This window comes from Sarcophilus harrisii, chromosome 3 (assembly GCF_902635505.1).
Source record: "Sarcophilus harrisii chromosome 3, mSarHar1.11, whole genome shotgun sequence".
Taxonomy (NCBI): domain Eukaryota; kingdom Metazoa; phylum Chordata; class Mammalia; order Dasyuromorphia; family Dasyuridae; genus Sarcophilus; species Sarcophilus harrisii.
In genome coordinates this window covers 404,648,719-404,674,682 of record NC_045428.1, presented here as the reverse complement: position 1 = coordinate 404,674,682, position 25,964 = coordinate 404,648,719, and the positions used below count along the sequence as shown (strand labels likewise).

Below are 25,964 nucleotides of genomic sequence, written 5' to 3'. Positions count from 1 at the left end.
GAGCATACAAAGAGAAAAACAAGACATTTCCAGCCCTCAAGGGACATAGTGTCTACTCACTAGAAGCAGATGAAATCACATAATCCAATGCAATTTTATCTCCTGGGGTGAAGGCTGAAAGATAATGAGTGGAATAGACTAGTGGATTTTTCTTTCCTCTCTTTCTACCTTCCTTTCTTCCTCCCTCCCTCTCTTCCTTCCTTCCTTTCTTCTTCTTTCTTAATGAATTTGCATTTTTTAAAAAATGAGTCATCTAAGATTGAGATTGAACAGAAAAAAGATAAGTATCTCAGGGACATTTTTAAGTACAAAAGCATCTCAGGTAGGTGAAGGGTTGTTGCCCACCTGGACGGTCTTCCAGAATCTGAACCAAGAAGTATTGACTTCCCTTTCGACTCCAGTGATGATGTCTCAGCTTCTTGGAATTAGAATGTCAGTTAATCCTGGCACTCCTTTTATGCTCCTTTTCCTCCTCCCCTCCTTCCCCATTCCCAGTCCAAACTTCATAGTACTTGGGGAGTATCAAATGCATAGAACCAAAAGCACCAGGTATATTATTGTCTTACCTTTGTAGAGAATGAGAGAAATTACTCTAATGATGAGAAAGCATTGAGCCTAATGGAATTAGTTAGTTACTATTATTCCTAAGGCATCTTTCATAGGACCTATCCAGCTGTGTTTCAAAGGAACTGTGGTAAGCACTCTATGGATGCTATATAGTGTCTCTTCATTTGAATCCTGTGTTGTGTTCACTTCTATATTGTCACAGGACTAGCTTCTTTTCTTTTTTATCATACATTGAGCTAAACACAATCTTCTATACAATTACCTTTTAAAATTTTTATAAAGCACCTACCATCTGTAAAGCCCTGGAGATATAAAAGTAGAGATGATATAGCATCTACTCTCAAGGAGCTAACAATTTAATAGAAGAAAAGATATCTGCACAAAAAATTGGGAAACAAGGATAAACATAAATGCAAAAGAGAGGTCTAGGAAAAGTACTATAAGAAATCTGGGGAGATAGAGAAGACTTTGTGGAGTTGGTAGAATCTGACTGGGGTTGTGAGGGAAAGGAAGGGGGTGGGGAGAGTGGGAGGTTGAGGTCTTGTATAGATAGAAGGGTGAAAGATATATGGAGGGCAGAAACTGGTCACTAGAGGTCTTTCAAATAATGTTAGGCTAAGTCCTAAACATACCGTTGCATTCCAAAACTTTATTTGGAATTTGGAGGCTTGGCATTTGGAACACATTTCCCTAAAGAAAAAATACTATAAATAATATATGCCTACTCACTGAAGTCTATTTAGCCCATATGTCAAAGAACTTTAAAACCAAGAACACTACCATGAATTTGGCATTTGACCAAGTACAAGGACATAAGGAGTTTCCTATTCCTTTCTTAATCATAAGAACTCCAGAAGACATTTTGAAATAGATGAGATTTTTTTTCCTTTGATAACTCTACTTCGTTTTTTTGTACATCTTTTCTTCCATACAGTGTTCCTATTCTCAAATTTGCCTGTCCAAATAGCCTACCCAAATCTGTTCTCTTCCCACCTCATTCCAAGAGCTCTATTATTCATAATTACTTAATTTATTTTCCTCTCAACCACAGCAGCAGATTTAGATCTAGAAGAGACCTCATAAATCATTGAGCAAATGAGAAAAGTGAGGTTTTAGGAGCTTAGGTGACTTGCCTAAGATGACATAGATAGTGAGCATGAATCAAGATTTGAACCCAGGTTCTCTAATTCTAGAGATAATAGTCTTTCCTTTGGACCATGCAGTTAGTGCTTCAATTTTCTCAGAGAAAGTAATTTTGAATAGGTGTGGATAGGAAAGTACTCTGTTTGAATTTAAGTATATCAGTCCAAGTTTGATGGACCCCTGAATCTCCTAAGGATAACTACATCTTTGGTAAAGAAGACTTGGACAAACTAGTGATTGGTGGAATTTCATGTAATGTCATGTAGAAAAGGGAAAATATTCTGGCAGTGTGGAGGACACCAACTTTGATCAGTCACCACATAGGCAGGCTGACCTTACACAGCAAGCTAACTCTGCTATAATTTCTCTAGGTTATTCCTACTTTTCACAGTTCCTTCCTTCCTTCCATTTCTTAAACCACAGATTCTCTAAAGGCATGAACTTTTTCAAATATCTTTCTGTGTAGTGATAACAAAACCTCCACTGACGGTGCACAGTTAGGTAGAGGTTGAGAAGCAATCATTCAGATAAATACTATTTCTACACTTTAAATCTATAGGTTGGAGCCTTCATGATTGGAATATGTATGTGTACATATGTGTGTATATACACATGCATACATATGTATGCATATATTTGATATAACCTTTTTTTCTTTTTTTTTTTTTTTGCTTCATACCATCATAAGAGGATTGATTGAAGGAGTTGGGAATATTTAGTTTTGAGAAGAGAAGAATGATTCCTTTTGTGCATGGGTTGGAACAGAAGGCCACTAACATCTCTTCCAACTCTCAGATTTTGTGATTCAGTGATCTTTGTGGTTTCTTTTCAAAAGACTTGTATGATAGTTGTTGAGAAACAACCTATATTTCAGACGTACAAAGTTCTTGAAGAAAGTCAACTAATGGGTGCTCCTGTGGTGACTAGTTTGTAATATACTCCTTTTTGGGCCATCAGTTCACTGTGAGTTCCTTTTTCTATCACCACACCTTGTGACACAACAGCTATGATATCCGAATTCTGAATGGTGGACAGGCGATGGGCAATGACAATACATGTCCGTCCCTCTCTGGCTTTATCCAAGGCTGCTTGCACCGTCTGTGAACAAAAGAACAAAAATTCAAGTGGAGGTTCATGCACCATATGCCTTTTTGTAATCAGTATGTGACTCAATATCACAAAAGTTTGACTTTTGGTGAGTGCATTGTTATCAGCATCATCACTGGCATTTATATGTTATTTAAGTACAGTGGATAGAGTGATGGACTTGGAATCAGGAAAACTTCAGTTTAAATCTTTCCTCAGACATTTAGTAACTGTGTAACTCTGGGCAAGTCACTTAAACTCTCCATTTTGCCTCAGTGTCCTCACCTATAAAAATGGGAATAATAATAGCACTTACTTCCCAGGGTTGTTGTGAAGATCAAATGAGATAATATTTGTAAAGTGCTTTAAGCACTATATAAATGATAGCTTTTATGATTATTTTCCCAACAACTATCCTCTAGGGTAAGTACTATTAATTCCATTTTACAGATGAAGAACTGAGCCCTAGAGAGGTTAAATGACTTATTAAATAAGTGCAGAAATGGTATCTAGTTTAAAAAGTTGCCATAAACATTATTTACAAATATATGAGTCTCTCATCCCTGTCTTGGAATTCTTTGAAGCACAAGAGTAGTTATGGTATCATTGAATTGAAAGATATGATTAACTTCTCAACTTTAAGAGAATATTTTCACATTACTTTCCAGAATAGTTTGCCCAATTCACAGCTGTGTGCTCATTTTCTAGTAGCCTTTTACATTTGTTATTCTCCTTTCCCTTCAATGTTATTAATCTAACAAGTATTGAAGTATAATTCAGATATCTTCCTAAACTGTACATGCTAAAACTGGTGTTCCACACAAAGTGAGCAAGATTTCAAGAGAAAATTCTTATACTCCATCTGTAAAATGGCATTAATAATAGTACTTACCCTAGAGGATAGTTGTTGGGAAAATAATCATAAACTCATAAGAATATGTATATTCTTATACTTTTCCCCCTTCAAATTCAAATTCCTATAGGTCCTCTACAAACTAATATGTTTCAAACCTAAAAATGTCTTAAGGTTAAATTAATGTGGGAAACAGATATTGGTTATACTTCATTTAATGTTCAGTACACATATATGTATGTTTATATAGATTTATGTGAATATGCATGTGTCTTTATATATGTATATATATATATATACATGTGCATGTGTATTATATATATATATATATATATATACACACACACACACACACACACACACATATATATATATATATATATATATATATATCACTTTCTTTGCATTTTTATAAGTCAGGGTTCCCCTTTTCTGACATAACCTTAAGTGTTCAAAAGATAAAATGCAGAAAGCAGATAGATCTGGAATGCAGATGGAAATAAATGTAAATTTTTAGACATGGCCAAGAAGGACTTTGTTTTCTTGATTTTGCATGTTTGTTACAAGGGTCTTGTTTTTACAGTTGGGATAGGGATGAGGGACATAGAAGAAAGGGAGAGCACACAGATATCCATTAATTTAAAAATGTAATTTGAAAAAAATACATGTTTACTTCCTGACACTTCCTCACAGTAATAAATTTAAAATACTTTATATATTTTCAAACATTGCTAACACACAAATTTATTTAGTCAGACAATGTACATATATATTAAGGAATTTCTGTGTGTTTTTTAATATGTTCAATGGGAGAGATAATGAATAGGCAGATTAATTAAAAAAAAAAAACAAAACTTGTTACCTAAAAAAAAGAACCTAAAATAAAAAAGTTTAAATTATAGAAATTTTGGTTTATAATACTCATCAGCCTTTGAAAATCTCCATTTGGGTTCCTGAAAGAATTTTATAAATAATGGGAAAAATAATATTATTTGCTACAAACATTCTCTACTGTTTGCTACAAAATCTAAAAGCAAAGACCTAGACCTAATCAAAATAAGACTGCTCATATGCTTTTAGAAATACATACCTTTTCACTTTCTGTATCTAAGGCAGAAGTTGCCTCATCTAATAACAATATCTTAGGATCTCGAAGGATAGCACGAGCTATAGCAATACGTTGCTTTTGACCCCGAGAGAGCTGGGAACCCTGAGCTCCAACATTAGTTTCATATTTCTGGGGGAAAAAAGTAAATGAAACAATAAGTTACTGAAGTAGACCTCTGTTGCCATGCTTTATAGGTCCCTAGTTGGCAATGGCTTCACCACATGGCATGGCTTGTATACAATTTACATTTATTACGTCTCCATTTATATATGTTGTCATCCCTATTAGTATGTAGGCCACATGCCAATCCCAACATGGACTTTCAATTTTGTCTTTTTATCCCCATTGCTAAGTCCAATAGCTGGCACAAAGTAAGCAATTTATAAATACTTAATAACGATCGGTGATTCAGGTCATCTCTCACTTACAAGTCATTTAATCCCAAAACTTCATTTTATAATTTTTTATTATATTTTAAAATTTAATTTTCAGAGAAGTTTACTGATTTTATTAAGTTTACCAAAGTGTTGTTCAATTGTTTCAGTCACATTGAACTCTGTGACCCTGTTTTAGAGTTTTCTTGTCAAAAATACCAGTGTGTCGCCATTTCCTTCTCCAGCTCATTTTACAGATAAGGAAATGGAGGCAGAGTTAAGTGACTTCCCTAGGATCACACAGCTTGTCCACGTCTGTGGCCAGATTTGAATTCAGAAACATGAGCTAGGCTCATTTCTCTATCCACTGTGCTACCTACCTTCCCTAAACAAATGAGTCAATTTTCTATTTCACTAAGGAGAGCTATGACTCCTGAGCTCTTTCAGCTCCCTTCCTCTATTCTTCATAACTACTTATCATGGTCATTGGAAAGTTTCTCTTTCCAATAGTTTAGAAGAATATTTCTATTTCTTATTAATCCTACTACCCATGCCCTTGCTTGCCTTAATTCCTCCTATCTTTTTTAAGACCTTACTTAAGTAGTTATTTTTTTTTCTGTCTTTCTTTCCATCTTTCTGTCTGTATTTCTGCATCTTTGTTTCTGTTTCTGTCTCTTCCTCTGCTTCTGTCTCTCTCTGTCTCTCTTTTCCTGTCTCTGTCTCTTTCTATCTCTATCTCTCTCTCATTACCTCTCTCTATTTATCTCTGTCTGTCTCTTTGTCTCTACCTCCAACTCTGTGTTTCTCCTTCTCTACTGGTTCATTCCCAATTTCCTACAACATGTGCATGTCTTTAAAATCCTAATGTAACATCCTTGGACCATTACTGAAACTTGAGGCTTTCATGGACCAGATTCAATAATCTGGAGCTTTTTCAATGATGAATAATATCTTTGACTCATCTTTGACCCTATCCAAAGAGGTTCTTCCAGTAACATGAATTTTATTTGTTTTGTCCCCACCCATGAATTCTCCTGGGAATATCAGAATTTCACTCATGTCTAAAAGACCCCTCAATTCCTGTATGAGTACTCAGGCTAACAAAACATCAAATACAGAATATTTTATTTAACACAGTTGATTACTCCTCATAACTAAGAACATAGACTATCAGGATCAGGATAATTCTTTTCCCCTTTTTGACTTAGTTTATACCTTCTCCAAGTATATATATAGTGCTCTAGACTTGTTATATATTCTCTCATCTATATCTAGTACTGCCATTTTCAATTCTACCTTTCATTTTGACCTTCTATTCCCACCACTGAAGTGAAATTGTTTTTTCAAAGGTCATAAATGACCCCCTAGTTACCAAGCCAATGGTTCCACTGTTCTTCACCAATTTCCAGGTTCCAACATTATTGACCACTTTCTTCTCTTGAATTCGGAGGCATATTCTCTCTTGGTTATTTTCCTACTTCTATGACTGCTCATTATCTGTTTCCTTCTTTGGTTTCCCATCCTCTTTTCATACCCTTAATGTGACTATTTCTCTAAGTTCTATCCTTGATTGCCCTTTGTTTTCTTTCTACATTCTCCTTTCCTTTCTTGGCTTCAACCACCAACTTCCAAATCTGGACACAGGCTCAACTTCCTTCTCAGCTCCAGACCCAATCTCATTTGATCTTCACAGCAATTTTATAAAACATGGCCATTTTATCTTCACATTATAAATAAGGAAAAACCCAACCTCAGAGAGATTAAATAGTTTGCCTACAAAACTACTGAGTTTTAGAAGTAAGATTTGGAGCCAGTTCTCTCCTGACTTTAAGGCCAGGATGCTCTCCACTACACCACACTGATCTGTCCCACAGCATCTTAAACTCAAGATGTTCCAATCTGAGCTCATTCTATCCCTCCTGAGATATATTCTACCTTCTTATTTTATATTTCTTTAGTCGATCAGTGCCTAATATTCATAATATTGGGGTTACCTTAAACTTCTCTCTTCTTCACCTCTCATACACAATTACTGTAATCAATGCTGTTGATTTCATATCCATCACATTTTATATTCATTTCCTTCTCTTTATTTCACTGCCACTGCCCTGATACAAGTCTTTATCAGTATCCATTCCAGCCCTCCATATAACTTATTCATACATAGTTACGAGTTGCCTCCCCTATCAGATTGGATGTTCTTCAAGGATAGAAACTGATTTTTTACTTCACTGAATCTCCAGCAGTTAGCATAGTGTCTGACATAATAGGTGCATAGTAAAATGTTTATTGACTTACTGATTATTCTAGTTCATTTTTCATTATATTACCATAATCACTTTTTAAAATACTTATATCTTGATCTTGAATGCCTTCTTATCATTCACCAAATGAAGATCAAACTTCTCTGACATTCAGGGCTACAGTCTTATGACACACTACTTTTCCTGACTTAATATTACTTCTCCATATACCTTTTATTTATTTATTAGAGCTATAATTTCATTGGAGTAGAGAACTTAAGGGACAATATGCCCTCTAACAATGAAGATCTGGGTTAACTCTTGGAGAACTGCCTGTTCTCAGAGATCAATCCAGACATCAGTTGATACCATAATATGGAAGCGAGTTGAATTTAGTGAGGCAGAACTGTACAAGGTCACCAGCCTCACTTTTCCCCCAAGATCCATTTGGGTCTAGTGACAAACTACAACTGAGGATGACTGGAGATGGTCCTGGACACAGTGGGAACCTTTTTTAAATTAAGGACTCTAACAGGTCTCAGTTTGACTGAGGCAATGCCCAATCAATGATTAGGGCTAGGTAAGATATGAGACAGAGAATATCCTCGGTTACCTATTAAAAAACAACAAAAACCTCAAAAAATAAAAAGCCAAAATCAAACCAATCTGAAAGTTGCACTAAGAAATAAGATTATCAGTGTTATGTTTTAGAGATAAAATTTCTACTTAGGTCTTCCTGACTGCAAGGGGGCTTTCTAGCCACTATCATATTTCCTTTCATGGACCCTATGCTCCAGCCAGATTTAAATGATTTCCCCTCAGCTGCCACACCTCAGTGGCTATTCTCAGGCTGTTTCCTATGCCTATAATACATTCCCTCTGCCACTTCAAGCCCTATCTATTCAGAAAATACACCTCAAATATCCCCTCTTCTAGAAAAACTTCCTCAATCTCTCCTCTCTTCAGAATGTATGGAACAATTTGTTTTATAATATACTTATCATGCAGAACTGTTTTTCCTTGACCATAACTATTTTATCTCTTCTAGTGCCTAACACATCACTCTGAACACAGCAGATACTTGATAAGCATTATCCGTTGGTTTTATGCTGTTATCCCTACAAGTTTGTAATTTATAGTAAAAGCAGCAGTATTCGCCTTTCACATCAGGATACAGCAATGAATAATTATCATGTTGTTTGAGGAATAGACCAAATCTCTGCAGAGGCATGGAATCAAAACTATATGAGCTATTTAGCCAAAAACCTTGGAGCAATAAGCAAACATGCCAAAAAAAAAAAAAAAAAAAAAATCCCAACACCAAAAAACACTTTTCCCTTCCAACTCCACCCAGAACAGCACTATTGTTTTTTCAAATGAAAAAAATTAAGCAACTTCTGTGCCTAGGAGATTCTAAAGAAAGAGAGATGCAAAAGTTAAAAGGGATGTATGTTTCTCTGGAATGAGTCCAATATCTTCATCTTTATTCTGTCTGCATCTGTGATCCCAAAAGAAATATCTGAAATAAACTCTTGGTGATAGAGAGACACAGAATTAAAGTAGATATGAGTTAGTCTTTGCCATTAGGAAAGCCAGTCTACAATACAACAGATGCAGGTTATACCTATCCCCAAATAAATAGGACCCAAGTGAAGTATTATCTTGCCTGCCAAAGTCTGTAGTTCTTTTCTCAAGTGTACTTAATGAGTCTTCCTTCAAAACATAACAGAGTGTTGATATAACACGTTCATTTTTCTTTAAAGGAGTGATAAACCCTTGTGTAGAGTTCAAGAAAATTAATTTTTATATACAATCATGGATTTCCCTTCCCAGTCATCACCAGGATGCTTTTGATCTCTACTTCCCCTTTTCGTAAAAAAATTATTCTGGAAATTCTAAGAACAATTCTGGGGTACATACCTCTGGAAGTGACATGACAAATTCATGTAGTTGAGCTTTCTTTGCTGCATTAATGACACTCTCCATTGGAACATCCTTAGTATTATCTCCATATCTAATGTTGTCAGCAATGCTGCAGGCAAATAATATAGGCTCCTGAGATACAATTCCAATTTTAGATCGAAGGAACTGGACATTAACACGTTTGCTGTCGTGTCCATCTATTATCTGTTAATAAAGGGGATAATACAATTCATCACAGTTTAGAATTCTAGCAAGCAGAATTATAATACATTTCTTTTTGTAGAGCAGGGCCTTTTTTGGGAGCCATTTGGATAGTAATAATATCATTCACAGGCCATGCAAAATTATCAAGTTATAGAATTCCAGCAGAGGGAGATTTTTTTCAGCTCATTATTTGTAGTTTCCTTAGCAAATGATTTCATGGGCTTTATATGGCAAATGTTCCCCACTCCATTTTTGAAGGAGGGCAAAACCAGCATTTCATAGCTTTAACAAGGCTTTGTTTTGGTTGGGATCTGACAAAACTAAAGATCTCCAAGGGACTCAGATTTATGCTTTCTTTGGGATTCTATGATTTTGTTAGTATGGACACTCTCTCCATCAAGGCAAAATACAAACCTTCTAAACCTTAGTCAGTGGTCTTCATTTGTTACTATAACCACAAAAAAATAAATCAGCTGGGGGTCAACCTTCTGGTGAGGAATTGACTATCTAAGTCTTGGTTCTTGAATGGCAAAGATATTGACCATCCTGGGCTCACACTTAAAGATCTTCTGCTTGAAAGCTAGGACTTATATTCTATTGTCCCATTCTTTGGAACCTAGAATTACCTCTGTGTCAAGATGAGCCATCGGAGTAGGAATTTAATGGGGATTTTCATGTAAAGAAAAGAGCTGGATATTAGGAGACAACATGGTACAAGGGAAAGAGCACTGTCTCTGGAGGCAGAGGATTTGGGTTCAAATCCCATCACATTTCCTGTGTGAACTTGCTTAAGTCCCTTAACTTCAAGTCTCAGCTTTCTCATCTATAAAGTAAGAAGTGGAAACTAGATGACCTCCAAAGTTTCATGTACTTCTAAATCTATAATCTTGTGCAAACCATTAAAATAGACCAAGTATGAAGACTACAAAGAAATGCTGAGATGAAAGAAACATGAAATGGGATGAACAAAGAATTTTCATGGAGAGAAAAAGTGATTTGGAGAAACTGGAAAAAATGCTATGATATTTTATACATTGAAATTAATTGGGGCAAACATGCATTTATGTTTGGTGTTTTCCTAATAAAATACAATACTTCATAGATCCATATTGATCAGTGAATACTTGTTAGCCTTCAAGAATCTTGGTGTAATGGAAAGGGCATTAACTTTGGAGTCAGAAGAGCTGAGTTCAAATGCTGTTGGCTCTCTTAGTTGCCCTTGAGAATGTTACTATGAAACTTTTCTGATCTTCAGTATCTTCATCAATAAAATGAGGGCACTAGATAAGCTGACCTATAAGGTCTCTTTCAGATCCAAACCTATGATTATTTCCTACTTGGGGAAAAGCAGTTATCTTGAATTGATAAACTGAGACTAGGATATTGCTTATTTGGGACTAAAACTCTCATTCTCTGACCTCAAATGTTGGGGAAACACTTATAACAGAAAAGACTGCTTGACACAAGACTACTTTGGTAGCTAGACTGCACAGGGGAAAGAGTGCTACTGGGCTTAGCATTAGAAAGATTTGAGTTCAAGTCCAGTCTCAGAAATCTACTAGTTATGCGATCAGGGACAAATCACTTAACCTCTGTTTTCTTAACTATGAAATGGGATAATAATGGCACCTATCCATTCCAGAATTGTCATGAGGTTCATATGAGAACATGTTGTAAAGGGCTTAGCACAGTGTCTGCCACATAGTCACTTAATGAGTTTTTATTTCCTTCCTCCCTCTTTCTCTTCCCTCTTTTTTTTCTCTCTCCTCTCCCCTCCTCTTTTTTCCTTCCTTCCTTCCTTCCTTCCTTCCTTCCTTCCTTCCTTCCTTCCTTCCTTCCTTCCTCCCTTCCTTCTTTTTTTCTTTTCTTCTTTCCTTATTTTTTCATTCCTTCATTCTCACCCTACCCAACAGTGCTAAATTTACTCTCAAATCAGCATTAGTGATAGTGGTGGTAGGAAGCATATGTATATATCAGTGAACATTGCCCTGAGAGAAAACCCCAGAATGTCATACAGCAAGAGGAGATAGAAAGATTCTGGCTTACCACCAGAGTGATCCTCTGATCAAGAACAAGGCAAGGTTAGTATATGAGATGAACTCACTTGGTATGTGGCTGGGAACAGGGGTGGGGAGGAAAAACTAGACATTTGGTAGCTTCCTGCTTTAACTAGTTATTTTTACTACTTTCTATGTCCCTAAAGTAGGAAAAATGCTACTGAAATGTAAATCTAACAAATTTTAAAACTGTCCAATTTTTAAAAATCATTCTTTTAAATTTCTGTGCCATAAAATTTTAGTTCCCTAAAACAGAATTCTGATTTCCTTGCCCTTGTTATAGTTTGCCTGAACACATACAATGTACTCTTCTAATTATTATGGAGAGAAACAAAAGATATAGTAAATATGGTGCTAGTCTTCAAGGACTTTATATTTGTCTTGATCAATATGTTTTATGTATCTGACATTTTTGAAAGTCTTATTCTATTCCCTTGAAGAAAAAAGTGATTTCATTATAATCTGCTTTCTAAATATCCTTTTCAGTAGTTACATTCAAAACAGATTAAATATCTTTAAACCAAAAATTGCTAGCAGAAAGTTATGACAAATATTATGTAATCATTAAGCATTCACTGAAAATAACTGAGTCTGCTCCTCTAGTATCTTATTCTTCTTGATCTCACATTCTGGTCTTCCTTAGTCTATATGTATCCATTAGCTTGCTTCTTCTTAATCCTTGTTTGCTTTGCTTTATTTGGGAATGCATTGTTCACTTTCCATTGCATCTCTCACCATTATTTTATCTATCTCCACTCTTGGTTTCTTTTCTCCTCCTTTCCCAGTCTCTCCTTCTTGCACTGTTCCCTGCTTTCCCCCTTTCATTCTTCCCTTCCCTTTTCTTTTTCTCATTTATTTTTTTCATCTCTCCTTCTCTCCCTCTGTCTTCTTCCCTACCTGTTCCCCCTTTTCTCTTCTTTTATTTTCCTCTTTTCTTTTTCCTCTCTCTTTTTTTCTCCCTTCCCCTCTTCTCTTTCCTCTTTTCCCTCCTATCCTCCTTTTCTTCACATTCCTTACTGCTTATGTTCTCTTCCCCCTGACTGTTTCTCTGTCTCTGTTTCTGTCTCTCTATCTCTCTGTCTGTCTGTCTGTTTGCCTCTCTCTCTCTCTTCTATTCCCACTCCATTATCCCAATTGCCTAACGGGATTTTTATCTCTCTAACACTGGCCATGGAGACCAAAAAGGAGCTCTTTCAACAACTTGGGAAAGCCTTTTAAAAAAACATCAAGGAAGTCAAAATAACAAGATAAATTCTTCATTTGAGCATTTGTTCCAGCACCTGCAGTATTTATTCCATTTAGAAAGCAAGTCACTTGAACAGAAATCATCTACCCTTTTCTTACATTCTACTTTGTTCTGGCTTTAACCAGCTCAATTCACTATTTCCTCCTATCTTGCCAACTGGCCCCTGCTCAGATTTCCCTTCATTGCCATCCAGGTTAAGCTTCACTTTCTGCTTCATTTCAAGGCAAGCCTCAGCTTCTCTTAAATTCATTGAGCTCCAAGCTTGCCGTGTGACCTGCTGTTGTTGCATGATACAGTAGTCAGCAGGCTATCTGCAGGAAGGAATTATGAGAGCGAAGGCAGGTCAACCAGCAAATGATTGGAAATTGAAAAACATTCACAGGGTTAAGTGTCCAAAGCCAAGAGCCAAGAAGTGTCTCTAGCCAACTGGAACCTTGGAAGAAATTTTTGGAAGGTTGGAGATAGTCTGCAGGATGGCAGTAAGAAGATCTTTTGAACTGCTTACCACTTTTCCATTGGTAGGGTCATAGAACCTTTCCAGCAGCTGAACACAGGTACTTTTGCCACAGCCACTACTTCCAACAAGTGCAAGGGTCTGCCCAGGTTTAACCGACACTGAGAAGCCATTCAAAATTTGTATATTGGGTCGGGATGGATATGTAAACTTACAATCAATAAAATCAACACTCCCTTTGAAGTTGTCCTATGGATGGAAGAAATAAAGAATTACTTTTGTTCACATCAGAGCCTAGAATCTTGAAAAAGTATATTAATCCTTTCTTAAGACACCTTTACCATCATGATGACAGAGTACACTGCTTAGAAATGGGAACTGAATTAATTCAGTCTTTTGCAATCAAAGGCAAGTTTCATCTAATATTTCTCTATACCATACCACTAGGTAGAAAAATATTCCACCAACATATATATACTCCATGAAAAAATAGAAGGATTTAAAATCACTTTGGGGATTATCAGAAAATTAATATTTGGGAAAAAAATGCTAGATTTGGATTTCCCAGTGTGACTCCTGGAAAGTCATTTAATCTCTCTGGACCTCAGTTTTTGTTTGTTTGTTTGTTTTTTGTTTTTTATGTAAGAAGGTTAGACTACATGGATCCTAGGATCCCTTCCCAGTCTAAATCCATGATACTATTTTTTTCTGAGGGGGGGGGGTGAGACTTGCCAGGGTCACATAATTAGTATCTATAAGGCTAAATTTGAATTTAGGTCTTCTTGACTCCAAGTCTAGCACTTAATCCTAGCTTCCTAGCTTCCTCCCATATGATAATGAACAGATACTAAAGTCTCAAAACAAACAAAAAAACCTTAGTTGTTTTTGGTTGTTGTTGTTGTTTTAATAAGAGTTTTTTGAAAATAAAAATTGAAAGAAGATTGAAATTCTGATCCATCTACCTATGTGTATATATAGTCATCAGGGACAAGAGAATTGGGGCAGCTAGATGGTACAGTGTATAAAGTACCAGCCTTGGGATTCAGGAGGACCTGAATTCAGATCTAGTCTCAGACACTTAACACTTCCTTGCTGGTATGTGACCCTGGACAAGTTATTTAATCCCAATTACCTCAGTTACCAAAAAAGAAATAGAGAATGCTGAACTCAGATCCTAGAAAATATAAGAATAGTGGATACTTTATTCATGGTGCAACATACCTACCCCTATGGTCCTATTTTTAATTCATTATTTTTTTAGTTTATACATGTACATTCTTTTTTTTTCTTTTTTTGCTGAAGCAATTGGAGTTAAGTGATTTACCCAGGTCACACAACCTAGGAAGTGTTAAGTGTCTGAAGCCAGATTTGTGATGTTTGACCCATAATTTCCCTTAGTGGAAGAAAGTTCTTGGTGAGAAACTTCCTCTGTCCATTTAGACTGATTATCTGCAAGTCTTAGAAAGTTGTTCTGAGCACTGAGCAGTTAAATAACTTTCCAAGAGTTACTCAGACATTATGTGCTGAAGGTAAGACTTGAACATAGCTCTTCTTGGTTCCAAGGCCTGCATTCTAACTATAATGGCATACTGCCATCATAATTCAATATTGTTAGATGACAAATATATTTCAGGATTCCTTACCAGAACAACCAGAAACATGGCATCTACTCTCAATTGTTTTTAGATTAAATATATTTGATATTTATATTAAATTAATTACTAAACTAGTAATAAATATATTAATAAAATAAACACAAAATGTTTTAAATTATATTAAATTAATACTTGATGTTTGTTAATTTTCAATCATGTCTGACTTTCTGTGACACCATTTGGGGTTTTCTTGGCAGAGATACTAGAATGGTTTGCTGTTTTCTTCTCTAGCTCATTTTACAGGTGAGGAAACTTGCCCAGGGTCACACATATAGTATCTAAGGCCAGATTTGAACTTACAAAGATGAATGTTCCTGATTTGGGGCATCTATGGGCTAACTGTCGATATATAACATTGCATAGATTTAAAACAGCATGTATCATATTCTAATCCAAATATGATATTTTGCTATGAAAGGAAGTTCTAATTCTTCTGGTAGGCAAAAATTCAATGATGAGAAATTCACTTGAATAGATACAAATTCATAAAATGTATGGATTTTACAAACTGAGCTAGACTGCCAAGGTGGAGTGAATGACCAAGCCGAGTGTTAACTGTCTGCACTTTTGTTTTCATTCTTACCCACTTTTCGCCTGCATGGCTGTATACGTTGATTTTGGGGCAATAGTCCAAGAGTTGGAAAAAACGTGCTGCGGCTATTTTAGCCTTAGCATAATTTGGAGTGTAAGAAGAAGCTCTTCCAAGAGCAGTTCCACTGGTCACCACTGCAGAGATCACCCTATAGGCATCCAGACAGGAAAATTAATTTATTTCAGAAAACATTTTTTTAAATTTTTAATAGCTTTTTATTTACAAGTTATATGCATGAGTAATTTTACAGCATTGACAATTGCCGACCTTTTGTTCCAATTTTCCCCTCCTTCCCCCCATCCCCTCCCCTAGATGGCAGGATGACAATACATGTTAAATATATTAAAGTATAAATTAAATACAAAATAAGTATACATGTCCAAACTGTTATTTTGCTGTACAAAAAGAATCGGACTCTGAAATATTGTACAATTAACCTGTGAAGGAAATCTAAAAATGCAGGTGGGCAAAAATAGAGGGATTGGGAATTCTATGTAATGGTTCTTAGTCATCTCCCAGAGTTCTTTTGCTGGGTGTAGCTGGTTCAGTTCATTACTGCTCTATTGGAACTGATTTGGTTCATCTCATTGTTGAAAATGGCCAGGTCCATCAGAATTGATCATCATATAGTATATAATGATCTCCTGATCCTGCTCATTTCACTCAGCATCAGTTCATGTAAGTCTCTCCAGGCCTTTCTGAAATCCTCCTGTTGGTCGTTTCTTACTGAACAATAATATTCCATAATATTCATATACCACAATTTAGTCAGCCATTCTCCAGTTGATGGGCATCCAGTTTCCAGTTTCTGGCCACTACAAAAAGGGCTGCCACAAACATTCTTGCACATACAGGTCCCTTTCCCTTCTTTAGTTTCTCTTTGGGATATAAGCCCAGTAGTAACACTGCTGGATCAAAGGGTATGCACAGTTTGATAGCTTTTTGAGCATAGTTCCAAATTGTTCTCCAGAATGACTGGATATATTCACAATTCCACCAACAATGTATCAATGTCCCAGTTTTCCCACATCCCCTCCAACATTCTGCATTATCTTTCCCTGTCATTCTAGCCAATCTGACAGGTGTGTAGTGGTATCTCAGAGTTATCTTAATTTGCATTTCTCTGATTAATAATGACTTGGAGCATCTTTTCATATGGCTAGAAATAGTTTCAATTTCTTCATCTGAGAATTGTCTGTTCATATCCTTTGACCATTTATCAATTGGAGAATGGCTTGATTTCTTATAAATTAGAGTCAATTCTCTATATATTTTGGAAATGAGGCCTTTATCAGAACCTTTGACTATAAAAATGTTTTTCCCAGTTTATTGCTTCCCTTCTAATCTTGTCTGCATTGCTTTTGTTTGTACAAAAACTTCAGAAAACATTTAAGAAGCATCCATGACACAACAGATACTAACTATACTGTGTGCTCACACTTACATATTCTAGAACAAAGCTTTTTAAACTATAGGTCATAACCCTGTATACAGTTGTGGAATTGAATGTCGGGATCACACAAAAAAATTTGGCAACAATAAATGGTTTCTGAAAACAACAAAAAATTAATTTATAATGAAACACATAATTAATCTTAGGTGCTTCTGGTAGCACTTGCCCATGTTACATCATGTAAATTCACCAAAACCTTGGTTCTGAACATACAACAATGTGGATTTTGCGCTGCACATGCATGAATAGTGCTAGAAACACCATGGCTCAGATTTCAAGGTCATGTAAAAATATCTCTGGCAAAAAGGGATTGCAAGTGTGAAAAATTTAAGAAGTCCTACCTAGAATACAGGTTTTTAGAGTTTTTTTGTATATATTGATAGACTTTGAAATTCTTGTAAAGACTATGGACTCTTCCTTGGAATAATATTTTCAAGTGCAATAATATAAAACATGACATTACCAAGAAAACCAATTATATTGAAAGATAATTAATAAAAATTCATGGATCCCATGGTATTTATCCATGGACACCTCCCCTCCTCCCCCCGAGAACTCCTGATATAAAACTCTAATAGCTCCATGTTCTGATCACTGTGGACAATCCCTCTAACAAGAGTCAGTGTCTGCCCATCTCTTGAGATGTTTATTCATAACCTCACAGAAACTGACCAGAGGATACCCAAATAAAAATTATCCATCTCTTACTCCTAATGAATTTTCAATCAAAATCTATTAAGCACCTACTATGTGCCAGGCTCTGTGCTAATTGTCACCTGGGGATACAACAAAAAAATTAAGGATCTTATAATTTAGCCAGGAGAGTATAGCCATTGAGCATCCATAGAAATGGTGTATAATCTACCAAATGCATCAGAACCTGGGCTAATCATTTGATATTGCCTTGTTCTAGGTCCATATCACTTAAATGTAGCGAGGTTTTTCCTCTTAAGATGCTTTTCCCCCATTCTATCATAAATAACTGTAATGAAAGACTAAGAGCACAAGGGCATTGTGATATAGGTGTTTGTCTCAGTGCTCAAACAATCTGGCCTGGCTTCATTAGCAGAAATGGTATAGCAATAGTGGCTGCTCTAAAATTCAATTTTGCAAATACACAGAAAATATTTCTGAGGAGGAAGGAAATTAATAAGAAGAAAGAGTTTCATAGATGTAAAACTGGAAGCAGCCTCAGAAACAATGCCTTTATATTATAAATGTTGAAACTGAGGCTGAGGGAATCTAAGTAATTTGTTAATAAACACAAATGCAGGAAATATTAGAGGCAGAATTTGAACCAGATCCTTTGATTTGAGATCAAACCAGATGGAATGTACAGAAAAGCCTGTCTGAGTCAGGTAATAATCTATTAAGTAGCTCATTCCCATTAGTAACATTTTAACTCATTCTCTTTTACCTCTTTCTTGATACTGTCTGAAATCAGTCTTAGGCTTCTCAAGCTTTGCAATGTTTAGTTCTTTTTCAATTGTATCTGGCTCTTCATGACCTTATTTGGGTTTTTCTTGGCAAAGATACTTGAATGGTTTACCATTTCCTTCTTCAGCTCATTATACAGAAGAGGAAACTGAGGTAAACAGGGTTAAGTGACTTGTTCAAGGTCACATAGCTAGTAAGTATTTGAGGCTGGATTTGAACTCATGATGATGTATCATCTTGATTCCAGGCCCCAAACTCTATTTACTGTGTCACTTAAATGACACAGTAACAGGCCTAAGTCTTGAAAAACAAAATGTCAAAATCCTACAGTTCCAACAGTCACAGGTAGGCTTTATTTACAAGGCAAATATCATTCCTCCTTGCCCATTATTGTTGTCTCTAACTGAGACCAATTAGTTAGAAACTCTCCCCTCTTGGCAAATAAACAGAGAATCAAAGTGTGTTCTTCATTTGGAACAACTTGTTAAACACAATTTTGGAGATGGCCTGAGTTCATTGGACTAATCTTCAGTAAAATGGAGAATTGTCCCCTTCAAAGAGATAGTATACAAATCATTACCTAAAGACATAGCTGAAATGAAGTCCTTCATGAGGAACCAGATATCCACCATATCTGTAAGAGGCTGAATTGGCTACAAATACTATGCCCTGTGAAAAGCCAAAGCATAATCCAAAGATATTTGCCTTTCGGATGGCTGTACTAAATAGCTTTTCCAGCGCCTTCTCATATGCTTCAATAAATTGGATTTCCTTTCCCATCCCAGCAACTGTGCGGATATTACTGAGAGCTTCATTAGAAATCTGAAGAATTAAAAAAAGAGAGAGAAAATGAGAAAAAGAGAAGACATGACTGCTCTGCTCCTGGCACAGTAATAGCACATTCACATGGGCAGTTATATAACCTCTCCTTTTGCTAACCCAAAGTGGGTTGTAACAAGGCAGAAACCAAAAGGGCAATCTTCTTAATACAGTATGAATATGGATACTATGGCTTCCGATGTTTATTACAGTGACTATCTCCTCAAAGAAAGACTGGTCTAACTAGTCATAGAAATCAAAATAATTGTTTATTCAATCATGTAAGACTCCTCATGACAGTTTGGTCCATGGGATTTTCTTGGCAAATATATTGGAGTTGTTTGTCTTTTCCTTGTCCAGTGGATTAAGGCAACCAGAAATTAATTAACTTGTCCAGGGTCACACAGCTAGTAACCATCTGATACTGGATTTGAACTCACGTCTTCAAGATTCCAGGCTCGGTGTTCTATTGACTAAGCTACCTGACTGTTTTATGTAATAATAAACATAGGCTGAGGTCCTAAAACAAACCAAAAAACTATAGGTTTTTTTGGAAAATAAGAATTGAAAGAAGACTGAACCTATATCCCATCTATCTGTGTAAATTTATAGCTATCAGAGACAGCGGAATGCTGAAGTAGGGCATCAAAAAATATGAGAAGGGTTGGTGGGAATTTTTTGGGTGGGTAAGACATTTTGTAGTCAGAAAGTTTTTTACCTTGTGCATAGCTAACATGTTGCCTGAGTGTTTCTTTGTCCAAAGTGATTTTGAAATTCAGACACCTTCTTTCACCCCAATTACCTGGCCAGTAACTTCTAAGGCATTTTTGTCCAAAGAGGCAAATCCTGTTAACATCCGAGCTTGAATGGCTCCTGATAAAGCTAAGAAGGGAAGGAAGCATGTTATCACTAAACTCAGTTTCCAGCTGAAGATATAGGAAATGATCAGAGCCACACCAACATTGGAGAAGGAATTGACGATCATCCCAATCTGAGTTCCAGTAGCCTGAAAAATCAAACAAAATCCAAGGCAATGATTGTTAGGATATATGAAGTATACTACATATGTTCAAGAAATTCAAAGCATTGTTATCAACATGTATCATCATGGGTATAACTCACTTTAAAAGAAATCCAATAAGGTTTTGGTTCTCTAAAATGAATTTCCTTAAAAATCAAACTGCTTTAGTAAATTTAAAATGTAGTCAAATAAACTCCCAGTAGAAATAGAAGCAAAAAGGAAATGAATGTGATTTAACCAGCAAGGGATTCAATTAAGGTATAATGAAGAATTTCCTATTAGGGAGGGTTATAAGACCCCTAAAGGAGATCATAACATTTCCTTTTCTAGATTTCCTCAGAAGTCTTATCTATCTGGGAGGTGGTTAATCTGTTAAAAAACAAGTGCATGGATTATGATCTTTACATTTTGATTACTTTATGATCTTTACAAGTCCTCTCCATGAATTTGAATCATTTGATTTTTGCAGTTATAAAAGTGGCATGAAAACTGACCCATTAAAAAAGATTCTTGGTTGGCAGGAAGAGTAGATAACATTTACTTTATTTACCAAATCCATAAGAATTTACAACAGTCATATGACATATCCAAGGGTCAGTTGAAAGTTTTCTCCCACTTTTTCCAGGGAACTGAATACAAATACTAAAATGAAAATAAAAGAAAATATAAAATTGTGGTGGGATTAAGGATAGGGTGGGGTGGAGATGCCTCCTAAGAAAATGCTGGCTTTGGCATGAGGAGACAAGTCAAATTAAATAGTACTTGGAATCTAGATGTTTAACTTTTTAAAAATGTGCTTTTTCATCCAGCATGTCAGAGTGAGTCCCTTGAGTAAATCTGTGTTTTGTCATGCTTAGTAACTACCAATTAGAATTGCTCGTTCTTTTAGCTCAGTTCTCTGACCTGGCTTTTACCCTGGAAGCCTGAAAGAATGGGAAAGGCCTTCTGATTCCACAGAATTCCCCCTCCAAATAGAGGAACATATGACCTTGGAGAATTTGGAGTTTTGTTTAACTAAGAATGACTTCAAAGCTACACCAATCATAGGTAAATTCTCTTCTATTAAACATGTCAGGACCAGGAGATCATTATATACTTCAACAACAATACTATATGATGATCAATTCTGATGGACGTGGCTCTCTTCAACAATGAGATGATTCAAACCAGTTCCAATAGAACAGTGATGAATTGAACTAGCTACACCCAGCAAAAGAACTCAGGGAAATGAGTGTGAACCACTACATAGAATTCCCAATCTCTCTATTTTTGTCCTCCTGCATTTTTTATTTCCTTCACAGGTTAATTGTATACAATTTCAAAGTCTGATTCTTTTGTGCAGCAAAATAACTGTATGGACATGTATATATATATATATATATATATATATATATATATAGTATTTAACACATACTTTAACATATTTAACATGTATTGGTCTACCTGCCATCTCGGGGAGGGAGTGGGGGAAAGGAGGGGAAAAATTGGAACAAAAGGTTTTGCAACTGTCAATGCTGAAAAATTACCCATGCATATATCTTGTAAATAAAAAGCTATAATAAAAAATATTTTTAAAAGAAAGAAATTACAAGTTGTGTATAGATTTGTAGTTTCCTATACAATCATTTTTATTGCCCTATTCTATTGTTATAGAAATGCTTGTTTCATTCCATAAATTAAAGATAAAATTTTAAAAAAAGCATGTCATGTAAATTTCAAAAACTTGGAAAAGAGTTAGCAATGTCTGGAAAAAATGAAAACTAAGACCAAAACCATTGGCCATGAAGATCTTTCAAAAGACATGTGATGGTATACATTCATGGGCAATCTTAGAATTGATGGATAATATAACTTCACCACATCCCAGATTTACAAGTATCTACACCACTGGAAAATGTGCAGATGTTTAAACAGATCCAGATGGAGTTCCCATTGGAACTCTCCCTTCCTTCCATCATTCTAAAACCTACCCCTTGAACTTGAGATGCATCTGTAGCAAGTCTTGTTGTCAGAGCTCCAGGACTGTTCCTCAAGTCATCAAACCAGCCAATGTCTTGCCCTAACATAGCCTGGAAACCAAGTCTACGTAGCCTTTTGGTGAGCAGCTCTCCAGATTTGGCAAAGGTATATCCCTAAAGCATATAAAGAAAATGAATTGACTGATTTTTAAAAGGGGTGAGTGATTAAATTTTTTTTCAAAATAAATCTTTTTTTTAAATTAACTAAAAGTTCATTACCTGTAGAAACTGAGTGAAAAAGGACATAATTCCTAATAGTATGAAGAGGATGCATAGTCCATCAATCTGAGATCTTTGTTCTTCCTCATCCAGAAGAGAGAAAGTCTTTGGGAAAGTAACAGACAGCAAAGAAATGTTTCATAAATAACATGTACAATGAAATAAATTCATAAATGTTTTAAAATGTATTCTGGATTTAAAGACATTTGCTTTTACTTAAAAACAAAATACTGAAGTAAAATGTTATAAATATGCTTATAAAACTATTTCTTTACACAGAAATAAGTATGATCAAGAGTCAACATGGCCTACTCTAATGACTAGAGGGTTAGAATCAGGCAGACATGATTTCAAATCCTGATTCTGACCCTTATTCACACTATAAACTTGGGTGAGCCCCTTAATTTCTTGGAGCCTCCATTTTCTCATCTCTAAAATGAAGGAAATGAACTAGACGATCTCCAAGTTCCTTTCTGGCTCGAGGTCAGAAGCAAATTCTGTCAACATTCTAGTTTGTATGGTGCCTGATAAAACTAAGAAGGGGATTAAGCATGATATCACTGAATTTAATTTTTAGCTGAAGATAAATGAAATGATCAATGCTATGACAATATTGGAGAGGAAATTGATGATCATACCAATCTGAATTCCACCAGCCTGAAAATCAACCACAACCCAAAGCAATTTTTATTTATTATTCATAAATTTTTCAAGATCCATAAATATTTCAATTCTTATTTAATATTCATAAATACTTAAACTATTCTAATAGTACTCAAAATGCAATTAATTTGTAATAGGTGTGTGTCTTTAATTAATAGTTACAATAGTTATGTTTTTACTTCCTATCTGGACCATGTCCTTATGAGTATCTTTATGGGCAGTATATATACATTAATCAATGTAATAATTTCTAATAGGAGCAACGAATGTTTATCAATCTTATACTTGTCTATTACTAGGACAGAGTATCAACATTATAGTAAATTTATTTTTTTTTTTTTTTACTATTTACTGGGCTCAACCTATCTCCAACCAGGCCATTCAGATTATGCTTCCTAAAACACAATTTTAATCACTCCCAATACAAATCCTCCAAAACTACTGTGATTCTCATTACCTACCAAATAAAAACTTTTTGGTCTGGTATTCCCAGCCCTTTCCAGTTTGTATTAAACTTATCTTTTCAGTTTTATCTTCTACCACTACTCTTCATCTAAATCATGTGCCCCAGACAAAGTGGGCTATTCACTATTCCCTAAACATACCTCACAATTTTCTACTTCAATTCTTTTATTAATTTCATTGCCTCTCTCTAGAATGACTTTCACACCTAGCAAAAGTTTAGGTATCTTCAAGATCCAATTTAAATTTTACTTTCTCTCTGAAACATTTTCTGTAATCACACCAGCCAGAAGTGAATTATCCCTGCTATGAGTTTGATGTTGTATTGCTCAAGTGTCTCTGATAACATATTCTAATAAAATAGTTATTCGCATGAATGTTTTATTTTTTCCTTCTTTCTTTGAAGATAGAAAGCATGTTTTTTCCCCTTTACAATATATAACACAGTGATTTGCATGGTGTAGGAACTTCTTGTTTTTCCTTCATCTGGAAGACCAAATGACATTAGGATGCTATGACTTATAAGTGAATTGGATTGAAGTGAGGGAGGGTTGTGCAAAGTCCTCAACCTCACTCTCTCCTCCAGAGCCATTTGGATCTAGTAGCAAGATATATCAGGAAAATTTGGAGTTAGTCCTGGATGCAGTGGGAGACCTTGACTTTTTTCAATAAAAATCCTTCCTGAGTCTCAATTTGACTGAGGCAATGTCTATTCAATTGATTAAGACTAGATAAGAAATGAGGCAAAGAATGACCTCTTTTATCTAGTGGGAAAAAGGAAGAAAGGAAGGGGGAAAAAAGGAAGGAAGGAAGGAAGGGAAGGAGAGAGGAAGAGAGGGAGGGAGGGAGGGAGGGAGAAAAGGGAGGGAGGAAATGAAGGGAGGGAAGGAGGAACATTGTCCAACTGGAAATGGCCAGTGATTTGTAGAGACCTAAATATGTATGGAATAAATGAATTTTGTTTATGTAAAATTGGGCATTTTATTCCAAAATCAAATGTTTCTCCTCACAGTGGTGTTTAGGAAGAAAATAGCACCATGGGAAATAGTCTACCTCTGAACCAAACTCAAATCCCCAAGTTTTCTCATTCTTCTACATTGCCTGTCAGTGCTTAACTCTTTCCTTTTGGTGTATCCCTCAGAATTTGCCTTATGACTTATGTCTTCTTTCCTTCCCTGTTCCTGAAATCACAAATTTAAAATATAGTTAATTGACCGATTTAGTTGAATATGACCTAAAAACAAGCTCCACCTGGCACACCAGCTTCACCCTGACTTTGGGCTTCTGATTGATAGCAACCAATGCCAGACCAAACCACCATATGTATAACTCTCATCCAGACCCACAATGTTGCTACTTTACCAGTCTATTTAAGCCATGCCTCCTTGGGTAGTTCTGGGAATAGTAATCAATCAATACTTCTCTTTCTAGGAAGGAAGATTCACTCAATTGCCCTATGATTCCATTTACAATTTCTGTGACTTCCCAGACCAAAATACTCCTACTCGACCTACCACTGTCTATTATATGTTATCTTCTCCCTTAAAATGTAAACTCCTCTTGGCAGATGTCTTACTTTTTTCATCAGAATCCCCAGTACTTAACAAAATCTTTGCCACATAATAGATACTTAATTTTTTTTTCCATTTACTCTCAATGGGAAGTTTATAGTTCATGGCACAGGATAAATCCTACCAACTTCTACCAAACATGCAGATTCATTCATCTTGGATTCCAGCTATTTTCCAATAAATAATGGAGTTTGTTAGCAAGTTATATGAGCTATGCTTCAGAAGAGAATGATTTTAATGATGGATGTGAATTCAAATATTTTATGGAATAGGGAAAACTAAAACTTTACTGTTACAAAAAACATCCAAAGAACTGCCATCTTTGGTTTTTACAAAGATATTTTGGTATTCAATGAAACAACTTCTGTATATGGAAAATCCCTTTGACTTTGTTGACATAAAGGTAACTTTGAATGAATGAAAAGTTTGAATTATAGGCTTAAAAAAATAAAGTTTCATTATTGAATAAGTATTGCCAACAAAACTAGACTAGCAAAATGTTACTCAATAGTGATCCAGTATGAATACTTTTAATACAGATTTAAATTATGGCAACTAGCAAAACAGTAAAATATAGATTTGGATCTAGATTCAAATCTTATCTCTGGCACTTAATAACTTATAACACTGCTGTAGTCACTTAACCTCTTTGTGTCTTAGGCTATATTTTAAGATATGTTCTTAATTATAAATATGTTGCAATCTACTTTAGCCAATGAGATCATAGATTCTTAAAGTAATTCAATTAACTAGCTTAGCAATCATTCTAGGATAGATTTTAAGTACCTGAAAGATT

General features: G+C 35.5%; 1 protein-coding gene across 1 annotated transcript in view; it reads right to left on the bottom strand.

Moving 5' to 3' along the window:
- Positions 1-389: 389 nt before the first annotated feature.
- The window catches only part of ABCB11 (ATP binding cassette subfamily B member 11), a 114,425-nt gene continuing 88,850 nt past the window's right edge, over positions 390-25,964 (bottom strand). The window contains exons 20-28 of the mRNA XM_012544786.3: positions 22,473-22,577; positions 22,206-22,367; positions 20,017-20,220; positions 18,976-19,217; positions 15,497-15,653; positions 13,310-13,507; positions 9,295-9,501; positions 4,740-4,886; positions 390-2,808 (exon numbers count right to left, since the gene is read on the bottom strand). Of these exons, the coding sequence (XP_012400240.1) occupies positions 2,608-2,808; positions 4,740-4,886; positions 9,295-9,501; positions 13,310-13,507; positions 15,497-15,653; positions 18,976-19,217; positions 20,017-20,220; positions 22,206-22,367; positions 22,473-22,577 (1,623 nt within the window). The 3' untranslated portion in view covers positions 390-2,607. The remainder of the gene's footprint in view (positions 2,809-4,739; positions 4,887-9,294; positions 9,502-13,309; positions 13,508-15,496; positions 15,654-18,975; positions 19,218-20,016; positions 20,221-22,205; positions 22,368-22,472; positions 22,578-25,964) is intronic.